At 38.1% G+C, this 26,184-nt stretch overlaps 2 protein-coding genes across 2 annotated transcripts; one reads left to right on the forward strand and one right to left on the reverse strand.

The window, feature by feature from the left end:
* Window positions 1-7,106: 7,106 nt before the first annotated feature.
* Window positions 7,107-7,946, forward strand: LOC123641814 (olfactory receptor 4S2-like). Its single transcript, XM_045556748.1, has one exon. The coding sequence runs from the start codon at window positions 7,107-7,109 to the stop codon at window positions 7,944-7,946; it is 840 nt and encodes a 279-aa protein (XP_045412704.1).
* Window positions 7,947-13,266: 5,320 nt separating this feature from the next.
* On the reverse strand, window positions 13,267-14,199 carry LOC123642112 (olfactory receptor 4C16-like). The gene has a single exon (XM_045557024.1). It carries the CDS (start codon window positions 14,197-14,199, stop codon window positions 13,267-13,269), a length of 933 nt encoding a protein of 310 aa, XP_045412980.1.
* Window positions 14,200-26,184: the final 11,985 nt, after the last annotated feature.

Here is a 26,184-nt window from a genome sequence, read left to right on the forward strand (position 1 = left end):
AATACCAACACTAAATGTACCCTTAAACTATATCATGTAGATTTTATTATTGCTTACCTTTATTAAAATTACATTTATGGTACAAGATTTTCTGAACTTTACTTTTATCCACAATGTTAACTTTCTAATATTTGGTCACATTGGTGCATGTTGCCTCAGTTGCATCATTTCCCCTGCTTGTATAATGCATTGTGTGAATATAGTACAGGTTATGTAATCACTCAATCAGAGACCATTTGGGTTGTTTCCAGTTTTGCATATTGCACACAGTATTGCTATGGACATCCTGAAAGAAATTCTTTTGTGTTAAGTAGAATGTTTATATGTTTACTTTTACAGATGGCTGTAGTTTCCCCTAATGCTGTGCTACAAGTTACACTCCTACCAGCAGGACATAGCACTCCCATTATTGTACATCTTCACCAAAATCTGATATTGTAAGATGCTTGATATTTTTGCTAATAAATGCCAGGAAGAATTTGGCTGACTTTTACAAGCTTTGTTATGTTATATCTTCATCATTAAGCTCAAAATATTTTCTAACTTCTATTGTTATTTATTTTGCCAATGGGTTCTTTAGAAGTTATTTGCAATTTTCAAACATACAGAAATTATCTGGCTAATTTTAGGTTTTTATCTTCTAGCTTATATTCTTCATGTTCAGAGACATACTTTATGATTATTAATCTTTGAAATTTGTTGAGAGTTGCTTTATGGAACAGCATCTGATTGATTTTGAAAAATGTTCCATGTGCACTTGAGAAGAATGTGTATTTTACAGCTGCTAGATGCATTCTTCTCCTGTATCAGTAGGGGACGTTTGTTAATGGTGTTGTTTAAATCTTAAATAACTTTATGAATGTTTTTGGGTGCATAGTCTCGCCTTTACTGAGAGTTAAGCTAGAAATCTTCTCGTATTATTGTTGATTTTTCTGTTTCTTTCTTTAGGATAATCTAGTTTTTAATCCTGTTTTGCAGTCTATTTTTGTCTGATATTAGTAGAGAAATTATTCTTTTGGTCAGGGTTTATGTAGTTTATTCTACTATTGTATTTTTACCTTTTTTTTAGCCTTTTATTTAAGACTTTTTTTTTTGTAAGGCTCTGACTATTGAGTTCTGTTTTATGTAAACAGGTGACATTTACTCATTTATTTTTTAAAATAAAAGTAATCATAATTATTAAAAAGTCAGAAAACGATAGATGTTGGCATGGATGCAGTGAAATGGGAACACTTATAAACAGCTGATGGTAATGTAAACTAGTGCAGCCACTATGAAAGCAGTATGGAGATTCTTCGGAGACCTACTAATAAAAGGAGACCTACCATTCGATCCAGGAATCCAATTACTGGGTATCTACCCAAAAGAAAACAAGTCATTTTATAAAAAGATACCTGCACTCGAATGTTTATTATAGCACAATTCACAATTGTCAAGATACGGAACAAACATAAGTGGATAAAGAGAATGTGGTATATCTATACCACAGAATACTACTCAGCTATCAAAAGGAAAGGAACAATGTCTTTAGCAGAAACATGGGTGGAACTGGAGACCATTATCCTAAGTGAAGTGTCTCAGGAATGAAAAAACAAATATCACATATTCTCATGTATCAGTGGGAACTGAACAGGAGATATACATGGTAATAAAGTAGGGTAATGGACATTGAAAACTAAGAAGCAGGGAGGGATAGAAAGCTCCCTGTCAGGTACAAAGTACACTATCCTGGTGACAGGTACACTGAAAGCCCTGACTTTAGCATGCTTCAGTTCATCCATGTAACAAAACCACTTGTACTCTGTAAATTTTTTGAAATAAAAATAATCATATCTTTGGATTTTAATTCACCATCTTCCTACGTGTTTTACATTTATAAATACTGCCTATAGTTAATATTCATTTTTACTTACTCTCATATTTCCTGTTTCTCGTAGTCTTCATTCTTGCCTGCATTTCCTTTTTACCACTTCAGAGCTTTTTCCTTTTTCCTGAAGATCAGTCTTCAGAGGTCTGTAATGTATCATTTGGCTGGTTATAAAATCTCTAAGTATTTTTTTTTATTTGGTCAGAAAAATCTCTGCATTTTGCTTAAGTTTCTATAAGATTTTAAAATTGATATTGAGTTCTATGTGCACATATATTTCCAGTTAGCCATGAAGATCTATTTCCTTCATCTTCTGGTTTTCAGCACTTCTTTTTAAGAAATAGGTTGTCAGTCTTACTGTTATTTTCTTGAATGCACTATGTCCTCAATAGTCTTTCTTTGTCTTTTTGTCTTCTTATGCTTTACCTTTTCTATTTATCCTTTTAAAATTACTCTTTGTAAAATTTAGTCTTCATGAAACTTGTAACACACTACGGATTACAGTTTAATCTCTTTCAACAGTTTTTGAAAATTTTCAGCTGTATCTTTTCAGATATCTTGGCTACCCTATTCTCTTTCTGTTCTTTTTCTGGAATTGTAATTACATTAAATGTGCAGCACAGTTTAGCACCATGTCCCATATACCTCTTCTATGCTATATTCTGCATTTACTTTATTGCTCTCAACATTGGTCTGCATATGTTTTCTAATCTTTCCTCTAATTTACTAATCCTCTATCAGTTTCTAATATGCTGTTAAATACAATCATTGAGTCTTTAATTTCAGTTGTTAGATATTTTATTATAGCTTTCAAATTTATTATCTGTCTTGAGTTTTAATTTTTGTAGATACTAAGCTTATTTTAAAATGCTTGCTTTTTATTATTTGAATCATCTATGTCTGTTTCTATTGCTTTTTCCTTTCAACCAGGCCTTGTCTTCTCCTATACTTTGTTATTTTTAAGTGCTAGATTTTATATATAAAAAGCTGTCAGATGACTCAAGACTTGTGACGATGTTTTCCTATTTTTTTTTTTGATAGAGTCTCGCTCTGTTGCCCGGGCTAGAGTGCCGTGGCATCAGCCTAGCTCACAGCAACCTCAAACTCCTGGGCTTAAGCGATCCTCCTTCCTCAGCCTCCCGAGTAGTTGGGACTACAGGCATGCACCACCATGCCCGGCTAAATTTTTCTGTATATATTTTTAGTTGGTCAGATAATTTCCTTCTATTTTTAGTCAGCTCTTGCTCAGGCTGATCTCGAACTCCTGAGCTCAAACAATCCACCCGCCTCGGCCTCCCAGGGTGCTGGGATTACAGGCATGAGCTACCGTGCCTGGCCCATATTTTCCTATTTAAGAGAGGATTTCCTGTGTTTCTAGCTGACATCTAGGATTGCAGAACTAAAGATCCCAGATAACATTAATTCAATCAAGAAATTAGATGATTCAAACTGGAGCTTTATTTACTTTGAGGACCCCTCTATGGTCTATTCTTCCCAACTCCATGGCCTAATCCCTAGAACCTATGAATATGTTTTGTTATGTGGTAAGAGGAGATTAAGATTGCAGATGAAATTAGGTTTGCTAATCATTTCACAAAGACGTTATCCTGTATGTATTCACAAGGTGTCTTTAAAGTGGAAGAGTGAGACAGGAGTGAGGTCAGATTTGAAGATGCTACACTGCTGGATTTGAAATGAAGGAAAAGGGCCACGAGGAAGCAGGTAAACCCTAGAAGGAGGCAGAACCAAGGAAATGAGTTTTCCTCAGAACCCCGAGAAGAATGCAACCACCCCAATGTCTCTAGTTTTAGCCCAGTGAGACCAATTTTGGACTTCTGACCACCAGAACTGTAAGACACTGAATTTATTCAATTTTAGCCACACAATTTGTGGTGATTTGTTAAAGCAGCAACAAGAAACTAACACCCTCATTAATCATGTTGAATGTTTCCACAAACCATAGAATTTTCCATTGCTGCTCTTTATTTTTTCCTTATTTCATCTGCTGACCCCAGATAGTGAATGTATGAGCAAGATCTCTTTGACATTTTGTGTGTTGTATGAAAAAGGAAGGTGGTAAGATAGGGTAGAAAAAGGAAAGCAAGAGTGAGGGAAAAGAAAATAATAGGAAAGGAAAAAGTGAGACTATTATCGTGATCAAGATTCAACATTAATTGTGCACAGTCAAAAAGTAGATGAATCAAAGCCAACATCACAGCTCATCCCAAGCACAGGCCAGAAATGAACCTCATCCCACCTCTTTCTCCAGAAATCAGTACAGAACCCATTAAGAAGAAAAGCAGTGAACCCTAATAACAGAATTGAATCCACTCTTTTTCACTCAAGTAAGCCTTTCAAAGAAGTAAGATAATTAAATATAAATAAATAATATAAAACAGATGTTTTAATGTATGTTATATCAAATATATACTATTTAATGTATACACTGAAGCATAGTAATTCTCAGAACAAGGTTTACAATGATAAAGCAATTCCTTCTCTTTGCAGAATTGCTATGGATTAGGGCTATGGTCCTAAATGTGAAAATTGATTGGTGTTTATATTTAGCAATGGTTTTTTCAAATTTAATTTTAAAAAATTGAACACTGGGAATTAAAGTTCATTGGTAGATCTGCAATTTGGTTCGGACTATGGAGGAAGACTTTGGGGAAAAGCTTTCCCCAAGGTCATTCTCATTTTGCTCATTCTCTTTAATAGACCCATAAGAAGTGGAGAAAAGAGCATTTATTGCCAAAGGTACCGTGAAATGGCAGATTTCATTAGGTGAGAGAACCAGAAACAATGGAGACTGATTTCTATCAGACTTTGAGTTTATGAGATCGGGGATTATCTGGCACTAAATATTCAGAAAACAATTCCTCCAGCATCATTCCCACTTTACTTTGGACAGCTGAACCTAAACTAATTCAAGAAGAAACAGGAACATAAAACAAACTCAAGCTTTGGAATACGCTGGTGAGATACTTTTTTTTGCTGAGACTAATACAGAATGTATATGGAAAAAGGGAATTCAATTAAATTGCATAATACAATTACAAGACATTGGTCATTGAAATTAAGAGAGAATTCAATTACTAAGATGATTAGATAATTACATGTATCCATACATAACTATAAGATAGGATAGCATGGATATGAATAAGGAAATGTTAATCATATTAAAGGAGAGTGAGTCACCATCATGTCTGAAATTCTCAGAAAGTGGAGAAAGGAATCCTTGATATGGATCTTGGTTGAAGGAGAGATGAGGTTTCCTCTGGCACCTTGTGGTATCGACAGCAGAGGAACAATCTCCAGGCTGGCACATAAATGCCCAGTTTCTTCTAGATGAGAGTCAAGGAACATAAATAACAGTTGCCAGAAACTGCTATGACTTGAGCTCTCCTAAATCGAAGGACTCTCTTAGTAGAGAATATTATTATTATTATTTTTTTAATTCAGCAGGAAAATCAAAGGGGAATGGGTATGTACATTCAGGGGATACGCTTGAGTCTGTATCTAAATTGTATTATTAACATTACTATTATTACCATGATTACTATTTTGCAATGCACAACAGAAGGCACAACTGTAATGACGACTCTACCAACTCTAACATACAGAGCTGAGGAAACACAGCCCTGTACTTTTCCCAGAGCTGGATGTTCCAGACACAATGTTGCAGCACAGGGATGGCCGAGAGCACAGAGTTCAGTAGGAGTCGTAAGCACCAAACAGGATGGATCTTAAAAGGATGTGGTCGCTGGTGGACAATGTATAACTTGAGATATTACTTACATCTATGGCTTAATTTAAGAAAGATTATTGAAAGCCCCTTTAATCAAGACTATTGCACATACCCTTTTCCATTTAAACATACCAATGAACCCACTGGAGCTCCTGGCATTTCCCCACTGAATATCTATCCATTTAAATAAATATTGTCCTTTTTCTAAACCCATTCACATTATCATTCAATCATGATCTATTCCAGAAATAGTTAATTCACACAATTGGGAGAATGAATATAGCTAGCATGAAATGTTAATGATTAGAACGGTAAATGTCCCTGGCTTGGACAAGGCAAAGACATAGTATGTAACCAAAATGTTTGTACCCCCATAATATTCTGAAACAAAAAAAAATTTAAAAAGAGGAAGGTACATGAACAACTGTTGGCATTAAAGGGTATAGTCATCCCTTTATCTGAGTCCTTTTTCTTTGTTTCAGTTAACAGACAATGTCTAAAATACCAAAGGAAAGCAAATCCTGTGGAATCCTAAAATACTCTGAGTTTGCGCAAGGATAAATTACACTCATCTTCCTTTCAAATCAAACAGGTCTTGCTTTGTGTCTAGCAGTTTCTTTTATTGCTGTATCTTCTCTTATCTCTGCCTCCCTATCAGGGTTTTATGGCTACTTCATACTGACATAATTGATTTACTTTCAGGGTCGAAATAACTAGTAATATGACAGGTGACAGTGGAATTGAAACTCTGTCATCTCACACATGGGATAAGACAATCTCTGTGACGTTAAATGATTTACCTGGGGTTATAGCACTAGCATTTTTCAATAAGTTTGTGTCATTTTGTTCCTCTTTCTACTACACCACGCCACACATACACTATGAGTGCTTGAGCTCTAATGGGGCGTGGGATAGATTTGCATGCACAAAGATCCAGTCTCAGAGGAAAGGGAACTTGCAGAGGTTACCCAGTGCTCGTGAGTGATGAGTGACCATGGTAATGTTTAGACGGGCAAAATGGGCATATGTCTTCACCTATGGGTCAAAAACAAAGCAAACATTTCCAGATACATAAATGTTACCCTATCCAAAAAATAGAGAAATTGTTTCAGAACTGAGTGCCGCATACAGCATGAGAACTACGTAAATTTTAGAAACAGAGGAATAAACTTTGGTAAAAGGTGAGAGAGGAGAGAGATTTGGCACCATGTGAGATTGAAGGGAGTTGGTTTGTCTCTCTGGAATTCGCTTCCTCATCTGAAGTGAATGAATGGGATATTATATTGAGGCCTAATAACATGACCAGAAAAGATGCACTTCAGTTTCTCTAAGTATGCCTGCCGGTCAGCACATTAAGTACCCATTTTTCCATTTTCAACCACTATGATTATCCGTTGTTTCTCAGTTAAAAATAAGTGCTGTGTGTCCTTTTTATGTTTCTTGCAGGTAATTTAATAGCCTCCTGGGAACTTGGCCTTGTGGACTCATTCCATGGAAAAAATAAACAATGTCACTGAATTCATCTTCTGGGGCCTTTCCCAGAGCCCAGAGGTTGAAGGAGTTTGCTTGGTGGTGTTTTCTTTCTTCTACACAGTGATTCTTCTGGGAAATCTCCTCATCATGCTGACAGTGTGCCTGGGCAACCTTTTCAAGTCTCCTATGTATTTCTTTCTCAACTACTTGTCTTTTGTGGACATTTGTTACTCTTCTATCACGGCACCCAAGATGATCGCTGACCTGTTAGCAAAGAACAAAACTATCTCCTATGTGGGGTGCATGTTGCAACTCTTTGGGGTACATTTCTTTGGTTGCACTGAGATCTTCATCCTTACTGTAATGGCTTATGACCGTTACGTGGCTATATGTAAACCCTTGCATTATATGACCATCATGGACTGGGGGAGATGTAATAAAATGTTGCTGGGGACATGGGTAGGTGGGTTCTTACACTCCCTTATCCAAGTGGCTCTGGTAGTCCAACTACCCTTTTGTGGACCCAATGAGATAGATCACTACTTTTGTGATGTGCACCCCGTGCTGAAGCTTGCCTGCACAGACACATACTTTGTGGGTGTTGTTGTGACAGCCAACAGTGGCACCATTGCTCTGGGGAGCTTTGTTATCTTGCTAATCTCGTATACCATCATCCTGGTGTCCCTGAGAAAGCAGTCAGCAGAAGGCAGGCGCAAAGCTCTCTCCACTTGTGGCTCCCACATTGCTGTGGTCATTATCTTTTTTGTGCCCTGCACTTTTATTTACATGCGCCCTGACACCACCTTTTCAGAGGATAAGATGGTGGCTGTATTTTACACCATTGTCACTCCCAGTTAAATCCTCTGATTTATACCCTGAGAAATGCAGAAGTGAAGAATGCAATGAAGAAACTGTGGGGAAGAAATGTTTTCCTGGAGGTTAAGGGGACGTAATTGGAAGTGGTAATTTTAGCTGGGTGATCTTAAATTTTCTCAGCCTTGGTTAACTCATTTGTATAGTGTGGACAGCTATAACCTCACAGGATTTGGGGGTGGAAAAGTGAAAGCATACTATGTTCCAAAGGTATTGTTTCTCATTATTATCATATTGTTATAATGGTTCACAATCAGTTTCCTGAAACATCTACGACAGAGATATCTTAAAATCAGAATCTAAAATGCACAGACTAGTAATCCTTCTTTGCTTTCATGTGAAGACAGGTTTCTTCTTAAATTTATTTTTTAAGAAGGGTTGGTGGGTTGTGAGGAAGTGTTCAGTTGCCTTGTTTGTTGTTGTTGTTTTTGTTGTTGTTCAGATAGTCTCATTCTGTCACCCTGGGTAGATTGTAATGGTGTTGTCATCGTAGCTCACTGCAACCTCCAACTCCCGGGCCCCAAGCCATCCTTCTGCCTCAGCCTCATGGGTAGCTGGAAATACAGGTGTGCTTTTTTCTTTTTCTTTCTTTCTTTTTGGTAGAGATGTGGTCTCACTCTTGCTCAGGCTAGTCTCGAACTCCTGAGCGCAAGTAGTCCTCCTGCCTCGGCCTCCCAGAGTGCTAGGATTGCAGGCGTGAGCCACCGCGCCTGGCCTGAAGACAGGTTTCTATTACTATTAACCTGCCTTCCCATTAGCTAATCCTGTCATCCTACTTAAAAGCAGAAACCTTCCACTTATAAAGCTGAGGGAATTAAAAAAAAAAAAAGTCATGTAGAATGTCACAGTGTGTGGCAGTGTTTGTACATTTTGGGGCTTAATTTGTGGGGTTTCAGGCAGTATTATTAGTCATATAGATTCTCCTAAAAAATTCTTTTACCCTCCTCCTTAGGCTATGTGTGTAGTTGTGGAAAATGATGAGGTCACGATGCATGCTGACTGCTGACATCCAGGGAGCAGCCAGAGAAAAGGACCCCGTAGTTCACTGTGTGGATTTTCACTTGTCCTTGTAGATGTTGCTGCATGTGTCGACACTGTCCTCCACGTGAATATCAGAAATCCTTTAGCTTAGTTTTGCAAAAGAATAAACCTCCAATGTTTTGCAGAATAATGTAGAGGAGGTGTCAACTGACGTGTGTGGAAAACGGCCTGGGAAAATAAAGTAATTGTGATGTAATTCAATGGATGTTTCACCCCTACACTCTGGGGAACATGAAGCTCCAAACTTTTAGCATCTCAGAGTTTTGCAGGTGAGTTAGCTTGCTGGTTTTTTTCTGTTCCTCTTCAGATGGCTGTAACTCCTTCAACCCTGATAAGTCAGTTACCTAATGCTTCTCTTTATGTTTCTAAAAATGTGTCAAAGTCTTTCACCAACTGGTATTTCCTGTCTGGTTCTTTTAGTCATTGTAGATTTAATTTATAATTTTCTATTTTACTTTTATTTTAGTAACAGTTCGAATGGCAGAGGAAATATATTTTTATGGATAGTTCATGATGTTTAACAGAAATTCTATTTTTTAAAATATACATTTGTTAGTTTGTTGTCATAATGCAATGACATAAAAAGAAGAAAACCAAAAGTTGCATAATATCACCATATAGACAACTTATTTACATGAAAACATTAAAAATGCATGTTTTGAAAATTCAAACATTATAATGATGTATAAAATAAAAAAAATTAATCACTTCTTTCTCATCCTTTCTTAAGAAGATACTCGTTCGCAGTTTCTCCTAATTTCTTCCACTAAAAAATGATCTTATACCTACATACACTTACACTTTCTGATTTATACTGTGCTTATATTCACAGAAAGAAATAAACATGGTTACATAATTTGCTCCTTTATATGTAATGTACCTTGACTGTCTTTCCACAGCAGCAGATACAAATGAAATCTGATGGTCTAGTCAAATTGGATGTGGGTGCCCTCACCACGTTACACAGGAGACCCTGCCAAAAAGTAGTCCTCTCCTAGGGAAGGTCAAAGGTGCTGACAGTGAGAAGACGAAACAAAGGTGGTAATATCCAGGGTTCGAAATTGAGCATGTGGCCAAGATCTGGGAAGCAGTGACTCAGAATCCCCTAGGGTTGTGACCAGTCATGTTTTCCAAACTAGACCTAAGGAAGGACACAGAACTAAGGTACATCATTCCTTCCTGTCCCAGCAATTCCCAGAACCATAACTGCTGTAGAATACTTCCCATTTCTACCACCCATTCTAGATTTCTCTCACCCTTGATCAGCACTTTAGTCAGTTTGGGCTGTTTTCCTTGTGGGGTGAATGAAAATTTTATAAGAGTTTGATTCCAGTTGCCTTGTTCTTATTGGGCTATTTTTGCAGCAATTGTCCAGTTACAGCTATCATTGGGTGTGCAAGTGCTAAGCCATATTCCACTAATTCTGTGTATTCTGGATATTGTCATTTCTGCCCTAATCTATAGTAGCAGCCTAGCTACTCACAATAGTTGCAGTCAAGTACCCCAGTCAGAAGAGTAACTTTTCTCTGCCTGCTAGTTCACTTGTGTAAGGCGCACAGAGTTGTGGTTCCTACTATGTCCCTGGCAGGTTATTCTTCTCTCCCCAAAACAAGAACTCCAACCTGGTGAAACTGCAGACTCTAGAAATGAGTTCCTGGGAGGGTTAACAGTAGGGAACATTCTACTTTCACCCCTTAGGTCTCACATGATGTATGTCAGGCAAGTGGGGACCTCACGTCGTATGTCAGGCATTGGTTCAGCGCAGGTACTGACTCTGAAGTGCAGCATCCCAGCTCCTCACAGAGCTGACTTCTACCTAATCCCTTAACTGGTCTGTTAACAGGCCTTTCCCCTCTTCTATCACATGGATTCTTGTGGGTGGTAAATTACTTGGTACAATCAGTTCTCAATTCTGAGATGTTGAGAATATTTCCACATCATCTTTGCTCACAAATATGTATAATGTCCTTGGAAATGTTTAAGGGATATCATGTACATATTTCAGTCAGTTTGCAAACCATCAAATATTGGTGCAAGCATTGTGGAGATGGATGACAAACTATACCTAAAGTGTGTATCATTTCTCATATGAATGACTTGCTTCCACATTCCTGGTAGAACAGGTTCGATATGATTATCCTGGTGTCAGGTGGATGACTGTTCTCCCAGGAACAGATGTTGTATTGAGGGTGCAGACAAAGAATCTGCTACTGGCAGATTGGACATCCAGAAGTTCCAGAGGTGGATAAGGAGAGCACATCACTGAGCCCATGCACAGCTTATATCCTCACCACTATAGACACCGTTCATGTGCCTATTTGCCATTACTGGAAGATCTTAGGCTAACTCGTATCAGAACATAGTTCATGCTGATCATCTGAAAATGTAAAGCTATTCTCTTGTAGATGCTTACTAGCTAGTATCCCCATTAATAGGTCTATTTACATATTGATCAATGACCCATAGATTAATCACTGCCTTTGAGCCAATGAATGTCCATAACCCAGGACACTTTTCCCCCTACATAAAGTGGAAATCAAGAGTATTATTCAGGAATTTGTCTACTAGCATAAATTCCCTATATTACTTAACTTTGAGACCCCCTTTGAGTCAGGCCATGATGGGCAGAGATTCTTTTCATATTGATGCCAATGTGTTTTTGTGTCTTGTCTGAAAACTAGACCAAGATGCTTTCCTTTCATGTCGGTTGATCATAGACTAGTCCTAGGAAGCCATTCTTGTGAGATGAGGGAAAAGCATGGATTTAACAGCGCTGAGTGATATGGGAATCAGAATAATCCATTTGTTCATGAATTACTCTGACCTCCTGCCCTGCTCCAAGCCAGCTCTTACCAGTTCAGGCTGCTGCACCCTCCATACGCAAGACTTGTTGAATCCTGTCACAGCCAGTGCGTGGTGCGTAGCTGAGGTGGAAAGTGTTTTGGTTTCCCTGAGTCACTCACTACTTTCTGTACCTGCTGTGTAAACGTGAACTGATTGTATTCTCCCTGTCTATGAGGATCAAGAAGTGTGCTATTGCCGAGTGCCAAAATTTCTGCGATGATACTAGAGGTAAAATACTCAGGTAAAGGAGCTGTGATTGAGATCTCATCATTATGCACTGTAATACATCTGCCTTTAGCAGGGCCAGACAAGTAAATATAAAATGTGACAGCCATCTCCACTGCAGAAATGTACTTTCCATCCAAATATTTCCATCTGTTCTGCTCGTTACTCCCTTCTGGATTCTGTTGGAAACTCACTCTAAGTTATATCTGTGATGCAACTATTTCTGTTCTAAGCCTAAAAATGTTCCTCCTGGTTATTACATTCTTTTTAAATCTGTTAATACATTCAAATTCCCTACCCTCAACTGGTTGCAATCTTTATTTCTAGTCTACCTAAATGTCTCTACCTTAATTTGAACTATCTATGTCACAAACATAGTAACCCTCATCATAAACCAATGACTATAATTACTATGATTCAAGAGAAAACCTAATATTGTCCCCAAATTAGAAGAGATCAAATTAGGAGCAAAAGGTAGATTTTGCAAAGAGAATAAATGACTACAACCCCAACAGTGAGATCCTTCCTAAGATCACGAACCCTTTCAGAAGGGTGAATTTTCTCTCTGTGCTCCATCCCTATTCTAGAATGATGTAGATAAACATATGGTAAGATTTCAGTGTATAACCCCAAGAACTGAAAGGGAGATTACCTAGATTATATATACGGTCCCTTGTTACATGATGCTTCTACAATTATTTAAATCTGGTACTCTCTGCTGGGTCAGGGAGAGCAACTAGATTGATTATCAGATATGAGGCTTCCAAGGTGTCTAAAAAAGGCAACTGTTTAAAAAAGAAAATTCTGTCAGGCTGTAGATATAAATGTTGGGCATATAGTTGAGTAACTAGTAGCAGGGAATTCCAGAAGTCAACATGGACAAGAGCATAAAAAACAAGAAACTGAAACCACAAGTTATACCAGCCAGTCAAGAGAGGCAGAGACACAGCCATGAACAATGGCCAAGGCGATGGGCTTTAGGTGTCTCTTTGTACCTCAACCTGTCTCTTCCTCTGCATGAAAATGGCTCAACATCAGCCAGTGTTTGTGTTCACATTGTCTGTTTTCCTAAAGGAACTAACACTCATGTCCTAAGATAGAATTACATTAAATCAACAATAAGAAGATAACATCCTCTGTTCACATCCTCTATCTAGGTCACTCCAAATTATAAAAAACAATTCAAAACCTTCATTCATGTTTTGTCATCTGAGATCAATTTCTTGCTCCACAACTTCCTCATGGCATTTTTCACTTCTGCATTCCTCAACGTGTAAATGACAGGGTTGAGCAAAGGTGTTCCAAGTGTGTAAAACACAGCTATCATCTTATCCATGGGGAAGGTGGTTGCAGGGTGCGTGTATATAAATATACAAGGTCCAAAGAACAAGATGACCACGATGATGTGGGAGATGCAGGTGGACAGAGCTTTCTTCCTCCCTTCAGCACTGTGGTTTCTCAGAGAACGCAAGATGAACACATAGGAGAACATCAGCATGACAAAACTCACTGTACAAATGGCCCCACTATTGGAAACCAAAAGTAGGTTGATCACGTAGGTGTCTGAACAGGCAAGTTTCAGCAAGGGCTGTAAGTCACAGAAATAATGATCAATGACATTGGGACCACAGAATGGCAAACTCAGGGCAAAGAAAATCTGAGCTGAAGAGTGCACACAGGACCCCACCCAGGCAATGGCCACCAACACACCACAGACATGGGGGCTCATGATGGTCATGTAGTGAAGGGGCTTGCAGATGGCCACATAGCGGTCCACTGCCATGAGGATGAGGATGAAGATCTCCCAGCACCCAAAGAAATGGGTTGTAAAGACTTGGATAATACACTCACTGAAGGAGATAGTGGCCTTCTTCAAAAGAGCATCCACAATCATTCTAGGGGCTGTTGAAGTAGATAAGCAGGCATCACATAACGATAAGTAGAAAAGGAAGAAGTACATTGGGCTCTCAAGTGCCTGGCTGCCTTTGATGGTAGTAATAATCAGCAAGTTACCAAACAACATCCCCAAATAGAAAAGTAAGAAAGTGAGAAACACTATTTTCTTCCAAAAAGGATCCTGTGTCAACCCAATGAGAATGAACTCAGTCACATTATTACTCAGTTGCATGGTTTCATGAATGAGGAGAAGGGGCAAGTGTGAAATGGTTTATCTGCAAAAAATAAAGGAATTAATTTATGGTGTACTCTGTGCTATTATGGAATATTTTCAGCAAAAGCAAATGTTTCTCATCAGGGACATTTCGTTTGTGGTTTCTGAATTTTAATGACTACTTCATGGGGTTATTATGAGACTCAGAGATGCTTATAAAGATGATACTTTCCTATAGCATTTTCAAACGCAATTCCTTCTTAGCTGCAGAATGATTCTGATTAATTTTGCCAATTCAATAAATGTAACATTTAGATGTATGGGTCTATTCTAATATTAACTTCACTTTTTTTCATTTTCAACAATATTGGGGCCCATGCTTTGCATGGTATATCACTAAACATTTAGGTTATATTTGACTGCCCTGCCCTTGGATTTCCATGATAGAAAGTATCCTGTCACTGGGGAAGGATCCCTCCAAAGGGAAGGTTCCACCCACCCCCTTACATCCAACCAGATCATTTCTACTCTCTTCACCTCCAACTTCTTTGGCATCTGCTTCAGCTGGTCCCTTCACTACCAGTTCTAGGTGTGGTATTTCCACACAGTGCCCTACCTCCTGTGGACCACACCTGTGTGCTGGCTCACACACCTGCTCAGGTGGCTGGTGCTGGGGCTCATGGAGCTCTCCTGGAATAGGTACCCATCCACATTCTGTGGCTCTGCCGCCCTGTATGTATGCCATGCTGTCATCCTGCTGCAGCTCTGGCTGGGTCTGCAGGATTTCCCTAAGAGCATCCGGCACAGCAAGAAAGCCCACTGAAATCCACCCTTTTCCCTCCAGTGCATTCTCATGACCCTGAGTGGGATGGACTCTGTGATCTTCCAAATAAACCTAGCCAAGTAAAAAAAAAACAAAAAACAAAAAAACAAAAAAACCACACCACCGCTTAGATAATGTCTTATTTACACATAGTTTATACATTATGTATTTATATTGGCATACTTTTATGAATGCATAATAGGCTCCACTTCTTTGCAAAATTTCTCCTATATGTTCTAGGTTTAAAAGAGTAAAAGGAAACACTTATCGCCTCTAAATTATCTACTGCTACCTTGAAATGACCTTGTCATATCTAATACTTATACTAATGAACAGTTACTTCAGTCATCTTCAAACTTCAAGTCCCAACTGAATAAACTTCGTCTAAACATCCTTTTTTGATTGTGATAAAGTATATTACCTCTGCTGCTCTCTAAGGGCTCTACTTACACTTTTTCTTATCCTATTACGTATATTTGCTTAAATGTAATTATGTGAGTGCTTCTTTCAGCTTCCTTACTGGAATAAGATTATTGGCAAGCTATGTGTTTCAGGCCATTATTCTCCACTGTACCAAATCCAATGTTTGTATAATTAAGTTCTTAGTGTTTTTTGAATTGAACATTCTCTCTTACCTCTCAAAATGTAGTAATATTTGCCTGATTATTTTAGTACTATTCTAATAACAAAAGACATTCACATCATTAATTCACTGGGGCTTTCTATCTATTATGGATGTCTATCTATTACGGATAGACAAATATGCTCCTCTTTAGAAAACATGTCTGAGAGCTGTTTGAAATAACTTAGTGAATCAGCTCCACAACCTGGAGTCAAACAGGCTGCACTCTGCACAGCAAGACACTGCCGTGAAACACACTGGGACTGTCACTCTCATAAAAGGATCTTTTAAAGAATTTCTTGTTGTTTTACATGAATCTTTGGCCTGGAAGGGATACAAGGAGAGCCTTGACACATGTCATGGCTTCCTGGTATTGATGCACATTTTGGGGGATTTCTATGTGTATGACTCTATATTCATTTTTTTTTCCAGAGGACTGTTAACACTTTTCATCAGGTTCTCAAAGGAATCAGACACAAAAATGAGCTACAATAGTCCAGAGACAAAACAGTCTCCATAACATAGCACATCATTTATAATAATACAATAACTACCGCAGTGACCTCAGCTCTTCAAACAGGTTTGGCCAACTTTAGAATGACTATATTGCCCCACCCCCAAAAATATTAAATAGATGGTGTGTTGGTGTTGGAGGTAACAGAGAAAAGCTTAAAGAAAAGCAATGAAGAAAAGGTGGAGGATGGATGAGGGTCAAATACAGTGTCAGGTGCTTCTTCTGCACCTCTGTATTGTCCTGCAGAGGACATAAGGCGAAGCGTTGTTAAGGAATCTGTCTTCATCTACCCAAACTCTCTAAATCAGTTATACCAGACTTCTATCTTTGTAAGAAACTCTATGTTCACTTTATTTCTATTCAGAATTTACTATTCTCTGTGCAAAAGAAAACAGGTTGTCTCAAACTGTTTTATCCTCCACACGCCCAAGTTAAAGAGTGATGTAACCTACCCACCTTGATTTCCTCACCCTGTGTACATGAATCCAACAACTCCTGCTCTCTGGTCACAGGATGCCCTGGAAAATAGCCAGGCCTGAGGACCAAAATATAACCATAAAATCCAACACCCATCATCTATGCTTCCTATATCTGGTTGCCCCAAATGTCATGAAAATAATGTTTAATTATCCCTCTTCCCAAATCTTACTAGACAGAGAGCAGGAGCATTGTCAAGGGTACAAAAGATGACATGGAGAGAAGGCAGGGCAGGGACAAACATTTAGCAAAAGGGAAGATTTTTATCCAAGATATTTTTAGTAATGTCCCTACCACATGTATTGCATAATATCTTTCAGCTTTAATATAAAGTGTTTGGACTCTGCATTTCCAAGCTTGCTCTGAATATTTTCTGAGGAGTAATTGTCCAATTTTCAAACTACATATATCTCAGTTGTGTGTTAACTGCAAATTATATTCTTATGATGCCATTTAAGAAACATACAAGGAGTAAAAATTCCATGCATTGATAATCTATTCAAATCTGTCACTTATATATGGAAAAACTGACATTCTCTAGAAGCTTTACCAAGGTTATTATATTCTATTAACCATTCCTTTAATTATTTATTGAACAAAATCTTGTCTAAGTTTCTGGTACCCATAGCTCTTAGAGAGGACTTGTCCTGCCTACCTGCCTTCCATTAAAGAAAAGAAAAAATTTATGGAATTTTCTGTATTTTGCCATCTCAAAAACCTGTAATAAACCTCAAGTCATATAATGAATGCATCCTTCTCTGCCCCCACAACAATGATGAATTTTCACGTGCTTGGTGCTAAGAAAATATTTTTTGAATTCAAAAGTTTGTTTTGTTCCAAAGCTTATATTTCATTCAATTTCCTTCCTATATTAACAGCAAACTTATAAAAACTGGGTTATTCACTTTTTCCTGTTCCTTTCTCAGATGATGCGGGAACAGTATAATCACAAGACATATCATAATATCCTGAAATAAAAATTAAAAAAAAGAAAAATATTTCAAAATTATGTTGAGTTAATTTGTAATCATGACTCTCTGAGCTCTTAAAGATGGAAATAACCTATCACTTACCTGTGAGAAGACTCTCTAAATTAGGGTCATCTATCCAGGCCTTTTTAAAAGCAGCCTTCACATAGAATAAAAAAAAAAAAAAAAAAAAAAAAATTCATTGTGCAATCCAGAGGGAATATTATAACACATAATGATGTAAGATATTAGCATATCCTAGAGACTATTAATCCCTAAAGTTTCCTTTATTTGATAATCAGAAACATCTCAGATGTTATAACAAATTTAACTTGTGATTTGCCTATTTAAACTATAACAATAGCAAGTTAACACTCCTCATATTCAGTAATCAGACACAAACAAAGGTGTGGACATATTAGATGCCTCAGGCACACCAAAGGTAGGAGGGAAAAAGAGAAAAATTACAAATGGATTGTGGAGAGGGTTATAGAAAAACAGGAAAATGAAAAAAATAATATCATTAGTAAAAGAGGAAGAGGATCAATGGGAAATAACTCTGCTCCCACCCAGAGCCCTAAATTTTATTCTGTGCATGAGGAAACAAAACTTTCTAGCTCCTGTAATACACTTGTAATATATTTGCAACCCAGGGATGGCAGTGTGGGGTTCTTTTTGTTTTTATCAAGATGGGGTCTCATTATGTTGCCCAGGCTGGTCCAGACTCCTCTCCTCAAGCAATTCTCCCACCTTGGTCTCCCAGGGCTGAAATTACAGACATGATCCACCACGCCCATCTTGGAAATAGGGTGTTCTGAAACCAGAGGTTCATTCTGTGGGCTACAGACAACACCCACAAATACTCACAGATTTATAGCAAGTGGTCTGAGGATTTAAATAATGTATAAGGGGCATTAATATCATATTACTTTCAAATTCATTTCTATTGATTTTACTAACTCATGTTAGTAAAAAGACATTTAATAAGGAATACATTTTATTGAAATAATATTATTTCACCAAATATTTATTGAAAACCTTCTATGTACTAGGCTCTGTGCTTGCCACTTTACGTAAGTTACATCTTTGAATTCACGTAGTTGTTACATGAGGTAGGTATGAACAATGACATTTCACATGAGAGAAAACTGAAACTCATGGAAGTTAAGCTGCTTGACCAGGTTACATATTTAGTAAATTCAGTATTAATGTTTGTACTGACTGTTTTATTCTGTGTTTTTTCCTGTTTGCAAACATTTTCCTTACACTACCGAAAATTAAAAATAGGGAGTACCAGAAAGTATGAGGATGAAAGACATTTGTACTGCTGAGTAATGGTATTATTTACTATTAATTTAATTGCCAATTAGACATGGCAATCAGATTCACTGCTAATGTATGAATATTGGCTCCTACATATTGGTGGACACTCCAGATGTAACTTGAAGAGAGTATCTCTGTATTTATTTATTTTCAGTTTGGCTTTCTTTTGGATATCAAACATTAACCAGATTGGGATTCTTACAGTATCTATAATTATAATACTAACATCCTTTCCAAAGTGAAAACACAGAGATGACATGCACAGCTGGAATCGACACTAAATCACTTCAGGGACAAACGCGAACAAGGTCACAAAGCAAAATAAAATGGAAGCCAAATAAAGCAACATAAATGGAGTAAAATAAATGGGGCCAGTATGTGGCAGTTTTTTTATTTTTTATTTTATTTTTTGAACCTGTGACCAGCTCTAGCCCCTCAGGAGAAGGACCCAAATGCCCCAGGCGGTGGGCGGGACCCTGGCACATCCAGGTGAGGCCTTACCCTCCACCACAGCAGAGGTGGGTGGAGGAGTGTGGCCGGGCAGGGCTGGGGCAGGTCAACCTGTCCTCAGGCTCCACAAAAGCCAGGAAGGGAGCTGCTTTGGTAGGGGTTGAAGGTCTGCTCCCAGGCTGCTGGAGAAAGCTACCAGGGAGGGGCTGAAGCAGCCCCGCTAACCCAGAAAGTGGCTGGTGGAGGCAGGGGCTTTCTGAGATTCACACTCTGGCTGTCAGGAGTGGGTTTCGCTCTTCTCCCCCATCTCTTGCTCCACGGTTTCCCTCAGGCATCTGCCAGGAGGCAGGAGCTCAAACCAGCAGAGCCCAGGTCCTGCCCTCGGCTGAGAGCACTGCTTTCCTAAAAGGGGAGGGGTGCTCCAGGAGTGCACAGTTGCTGGGACCCACGCTGCACTGTCCTCTGTGTTCTCTGCACATGGGCCATCTCACCTCCTGAGATTAGTTCACGTATTTCCCATCTGAGCCACTGAGCACCGTGTTCAAGTTCCAGGGGCATGTGATCTGGCCCGTGGGCCTGTCCCCAGGTCCCCCAAGTTTAATCCCTGACCATGCCAGGAAGAAACGCGCTGGTCCTGAGTCACCCGTAGAGTGCTCTAGCAGATTCCATGTCCCTCTGCTTTGCGGTGTGCCCTGCTCTGCCGTAGCAGCCAGGCGAGCAACACCTGGGTGGGCCGGCAGGCAAGGAGCTCACAGATAGAGCTGCCCCTCAGTCTACTTCAGGTCTTTAAGAGGAAAGGTGTGAGCCTCACTCTCTGTGGGAGCCTTGGTGTGCTAGGTACACCAACAGAGGGGAAGCAGCCGCTTCTCAGAGTCTTAGTTCAATCATAGCTCTCTAATGCCACAGGCGAGGGGCAGTGGGGAAAGGAAGAAAAGAGTCTGAATGGAAGAAAGCCAGCACTCTGGTCATCTCTGTCCCTCTTTTTGGAAGGCAGCCCCCCTGGAATGTCTAAGCTCTGGGATCACACAGAATCCTTGGGGCCCTGTGCCTCCCACAGTCTGTGCCTGGGCTGGAAAATGTTTGTGTGGGAATTAGCAAGACAAAAACTGAGCCACTGAAGCCCCCTGGGGAAGACAAAGGTGCATGCTGGGTGGAGAAGCAATATGGCACCTGCCATCTCAACTGGGGTCTATGGGGATGGGAAGCAGCCCCAAGGGGGTGGCAGCCTGGTGCTTTGTCCTCAAGAAGCTCCCAGTTCACTGGCAGCAGCAGCCCTGGGGCTTGTTGGCATAGACAGGCTCTTCAGCCATTCCCAAGCCTGCTGACTTCTAGAGTGTGAGGCAAGGAGAAACAAAGCCCACCTACTCTTTTTTCCTGGCTCCAAGCCTCTCTGTGGTTGATCTCTGCCAATATTTTGTTCCTTCTTGTTCTGCTTCACAACTTCCTGTGGAATCCCTGGTAGTTCTGGCACTTTTCCCTCAGAATTATGCCCAATCAATTTCTTTTTTTCTCATGTAAAAAAATTCTTTTTTTTTCATCCCTTCTTTCTGGGATGATCTGGCAGCTGATGTCTCTAGTCAGTCATCTTCTTGTACTATATTTCAATATGTGATAGGCCTTTCTTCTTTTTTTGTCTAGGGTTCCCTGTCCATGTATTGCATATTTATTTTTCAATATGAACAAAGTTGGCTTATTAAAAAGTATACTGTTAGTGATTTTACTGGGGATCTCTTTAATATGTGGATTACTTTGTGGAGAGTTGAGATCTTTAGGATGTTGAAATCTTTAGGATATCAGTCATAATTAGTGATATTAGATGGAACAATTCCTGGAACTCACACAGGAACTGGAATAGTTTGGGCTTCCCAAAATAGAAAGCCTCATAATTCAAAGTGCATCAGGAAGAGTGTTCAGAAATGCATGGCCTTAGTAGTGCGTTAAAATTTGTCATAAACTAAACACTTCTTTAGTCCCACTTAACATTGTTCAAGAATACTTATAGGAATGCAAAATATCCAGCAACTAAGATAAAATTCATAAAGTCTAGAATCTAATAAAAATATGAAGTATCTAAAGAAGCAGAAATATATAATCCCCAATCAGGAGGATCAATTCAAACCAACACAAAAATTACAATGAATTTGTCATTTGTAATTTGTAAATAAATGCAAGTTATTGTAACTGTATTAAATATTTTCAAGAAAATAAAGATAATATTGATTATGGTATGTAGAGATAGGGAAAATATAAGAAAGAGCTACACTGAAATTCTGATAATAAAGAATACGGTAACTGAGATGAAAAACACACTGGATGAAAGAATAACAGAAGGTTGGACACTGCCAAAAATTGGTGAGTGCGTAAAAGATCAGTAAAATAGAAGATATAGCAATAAAATTAAAGAAAATGGTAGTTCTACTTTTAGTTCTTTGAAGTATATCTCCATATTGCTTTCCATCAAGGTTGTACTAATTTGCAGTTCCACCACCAGTTGCAAGAGTGTTCCTATCTGTTCACATCCACACCAGCATTTGTTGTTCAGGGACTTTTTTATAAAAGATATTCTCACTGAAGTTAAGTGATATCTCATTGTGGTGTTGATTTGCATTTCCCTGATGATTAGAGATGTTGAGTAATTTCTCATATATTTGCTGTCCATTAGTCTGTCTTCTTTTGAAAAGTTTCTGTTCATGTCTTTTGCCCACATTTTTGAGTATTTACCCAAAGGAAAAGCAGACATTCTATAATAAAGACATCTGCACTGGAATGGTTACAGCAGCACAATTCACAATTGCAAAGATGTGGAAACAACCCAAATGCCCATCAAAACATGAATGGATTAATAAAATGTGATATATGTATACCATGGAGCACTAGCATTAATTGATTAACACATATATGCACATATGGAAGTAACATTCATTGGGTATTGGGCAGGTGGGGGAACTGGGAGGGATGGGTAAATTCACACCTAATGGGTGTGGTGTGCACTCTCTGGGGTATGGGCACACTTGTAGCTCTGTCTTGGGTGGTGCAAACACAATATATGTAACCAAAGAGTTTGTACCTTCATAATATTGTGAAATAAAAAAAAAGGAGGAGAGGCACAAAAAAGTACATTGAAGAAAAAAAGAAAAAGACAGACTAAAAAACAAATAAATAGAATTTCAGTGGGCTGTGGGAAAACATCAAACAGCCTAACATATAAGTAAGTGGATCCTGAAAGACTTATATGGGAGAAGGAACAGAAAAAATATTTATGGAAATAATGGCCAAAATTTTTATGATGAGAATTATAAACCCACAGATCCAAAAATCCAACAAACTCCAAACACAAAAATTATGAATAAAACAACACTAAAAGATATAGCATAAAAAATGGGCAAGGCAGTGATAAAGAGAAAACTTTATTTATTTATTTATTAAAAAATTAATTAATTTATTTTTCTTTTTTATTTTAGCATATTTTGGGGGTACAAATGTTTAGGTTACATATATTGCCTTTGCCCCACTCGAGTCAGAACTTCAAGCGTGTCCATCCCCTAGACAGTGTGCACCGCACTCATTATGCGTGTATGTACCCATTCCTTTCACCCCACTCCCATCTGCCTGACACTCAATGAATGATATTACTATATGTGCACTTAAGTATTGATCAGTTCAAACCAATTTGATGGTGAGTACATACGGTGCTTGTTTTTCCATTCTTGGGATACTTCACTTAGTAGAATGGGTTCCAGCTGTATCTAGGATAATACAAGAGGTGCTATATCACCATTGTTTCTTGTGGCTGAATAGAACTCCATGATATACATATACCACATTTTGTTAATCCACTCATGTATGGATGGGCTCTTGGGCTGTTTCCACATCCTTGCAATTGTGAATTGTGCTGCGATAAACATTCAAGTGCAGACGTCTTTTTTATAGCATGCCTTTTGTTCCTTTGGGAAGATGCCCAGTAATGGGATTACTAGGGCACACCTCTAGTCCTAGGCACTGTGTAAAGGATTTTACAAACATTTGCTTTCTCTGTCTTCCCCTCTTTTTCTCTCCCTCTTTCTCTTTACTATGATAAAGACACATAACATGAGATCCAACATCTTAATAAATTTTTAAGTTAATAGTACCACATTGATAGCTACAAACACAGTGTTGTACACCAGGTATCTAGAACTTTTTTATCTTGCATAACTGAATCTTTGTACCCATTAACATAAGCAGCCCATTTCTCCCTTCGCCCAGTTCTTGGCAACCAACATTCTGCTTTCTGCTTCAATGATTTTTTTACTTTAGACACCTCATAAGTGGAATTGGGCAGTATTTGTCTTTTTGTAAAGGGCTCAAGGTTTATACCCCTGTTGTATAAGAAAGAATGTCTTTCCTGTTTTGATTGCTGAATAATATTCCATTACATGTATACCACATTTACTTTTTAGCATACATTTGTTGATTTTTTTGATGTTCTACATATTAAATAAGCCAATGAAACTCAAGTGGTGCAAAACAGATAAAGGGCAGTGTTCTCGTGGTGACTATATTCTTGCAAAAGATATAACTACTAAACAATATAAACTAAATGAAAGGTATAATTTCAGATAGTGATGAGTATGAAGAAGAAAATAAAACAGTGGTGTGCTAAACAGATGTTGATGTGTAGTGCAGTCATTAGAATAACTGCTGGTTTAGAGGTTGCAAGAAGTAAATATATGGCTGTGTGTTACTTTCCTCCCCGTCTTCCCCCACCACGAGCAGGTTATGTCAGCCCATGTCGAAATGGCTCCAGTGACTGTGGTAACAGTGGATAGTTAATGAAAATGACCCTAGAGCAGAAGCCAGTGCATAATCTGACAGTACTGGGTTCAAAAATTGAGATGATCATGCTAGTTCTTGATAACTTATAGGATGTTGGAGATAAATGAGTCAATGTGAATGAAATCACCTTATACAGTGGAAAACTGTTGTGATTTCTATCGTTAATGTTTATTTCTAACTTTGTCTTGTGGTGTCTTTCCTGAGAATGGCCACAGTTTTAGCCTTGCTCTGATCAGGAATTCAAGGGATGTGGTCATGGTTGCTTAAAGTGTGTCTTTCATGGGTCCTTCTTTATGGTGGCAGCCAGCCTAATGCCTGAGTGTCATGACACATCTGGAAGTTGAACAAAAACTGTTTCCACTTTCATACATACATAATGAGTGCGATGCCCACTGTCTAGGGGATGGACACGTTTGAAACTCTGACTCAGGGGGTTGGGGGGACAAGGAAAATATACATAACCTAAACTCTTGTACCCCCACAATGTGCGGAAATAAGAATAAATAAATAAATAAATAAATAGTCAACCGGAATTTAAAAAGGACCATGAAATGATTTGGTAAATTCTCTACTTGGCTACCTCTTTAGCAATTGTTCTAATTGGAGATTGTTCTTAATTATTAATTCCTTGGTGACTCAGAAAGTGTTTTTCCTCATTAGTCTCATGGTTGATTAAGGCTTCTGCTTTAAACTTTTCCTTATAAACAACAGAAATTTTAGTTCTAAATTTTTGAAAAGAGTTAATAATTGGATGACTTTTAACACATTTATATCTGGGTGGTTTGCCTCCACAGTTAGAAACATGAAGTTGAAAAATTTCACCTGGTTCTTGGACTCTCTGAAGAAGTTACTTCATATGAATGAATCTTGAATGTGGTAAGATCTTAGGTTATACCTCGAGTGGCCTTAGAATCTTCATACAACTGTAAAAGCTGAGCTCTAAGGATCACCTTATTATTTGGTTATATAGTATGTAGATTTTAGCAATTGCATGAAATTATAGCATAGAAACTATTTTCAAAGTGTAAAATTGTTAATTGAGGAAATTTTATTGAATAAGTACATATATACCTAAAAGTAGATCTCTTATTTTATGTCAATAATTCACACGCAATACCACTTTGCTTTACCTCTGAGCCATATTTATTCTCTGAGCAAGGAACTTTGAGTTATGAACTTGAGTTTATGTTTGAATTCTAACTTGAATTAGACCAAGTTATTTTGATCTACTTTTGTATCCTTTTGAGCAGAATTTAAAAAAATTAAACAGTCTAATCTCTAAGATATGAACATTCATAGATAAAATAATATGTGTGGATTTCCAAAATTACTCATAGGCAGCAATAAAGGGAGTCGACAGCATATTTGGAAATAATTACTAGATTCTTTGATGCCCTTTTTGCTTTTTTACATTTTCTCTTTAATCTCTTTATCTCTTTTTTCTCTTTCTCCCTCCCTCCCTAAGTCATCTTTTTCTCTCTCTTCCCTCTCTCTGCCTTTGCAGGTTTATGTGTCTCACACTCTTTCTTTACTTCTCTCTCTTTCTCCTTCTTTTTAATTGGCCCCAAGGGCCTTTCTTCTTTTCCTTCCCCATATTGGCCTCTAATTTCTGACTTTGAAAAAATGTGCTATTTTCCTTAAAATTTATAATATTTTATCAATATTATGTTGGAGAGATGGTTTTAATTTAGGAATGGGTTCAATTTTTGTATTTGTCTTTGTGTCAAAATGTAACTACTAAGTTTAGTTGTAAGTGGATCTACTTTACAGGAATGGCTGTAGTAACAGTGGCCATGATGATGATGGTATTGGTGCTGATGGTGGTGATAATGCTCTCGGTTTAGTGATGTTGATGATAAAGGTAACTTAGGAGCTCTGGTCAGACACTAATAAATTATTGTAGACCATAGTTTTGAAAATTACAATATTATTGCCATTTCGACCATGAAAAATTCTATTGGAATTAGTTATACTCCCACTAACTGATTCTTCATTTTATAAAAAGATAAAC

This window comes from Lemur catta, chromosome 7 (genome assembly GCF_020740605.2).
Source record: "Lemur catta isolate mLemCat1 chromosome 7, mLemCat1.pri, whole genome shotgun sequence".
Lineage (NCBI taxonomy): Eukaryota > Metazoa > Chordata > Mammalia > Primates > Lemuridae > Lemur > Lemur catta.

Coding starts and splice junctions, on each gene's coding strand:
- LOC123642112 (XM_045557024.1), bottom strand. CDS start 14,199: ATGCAACTGAGTAATAATGTGACTGAGTTCATTCTCATTGGGTTGACA.
- LOC123641814 (XM_045556748.1), top strand. CDS start 7,107: ATGGAAAAAATAAACAATGTCACTGAATTCATCTTCTGGGGCCTTTCC.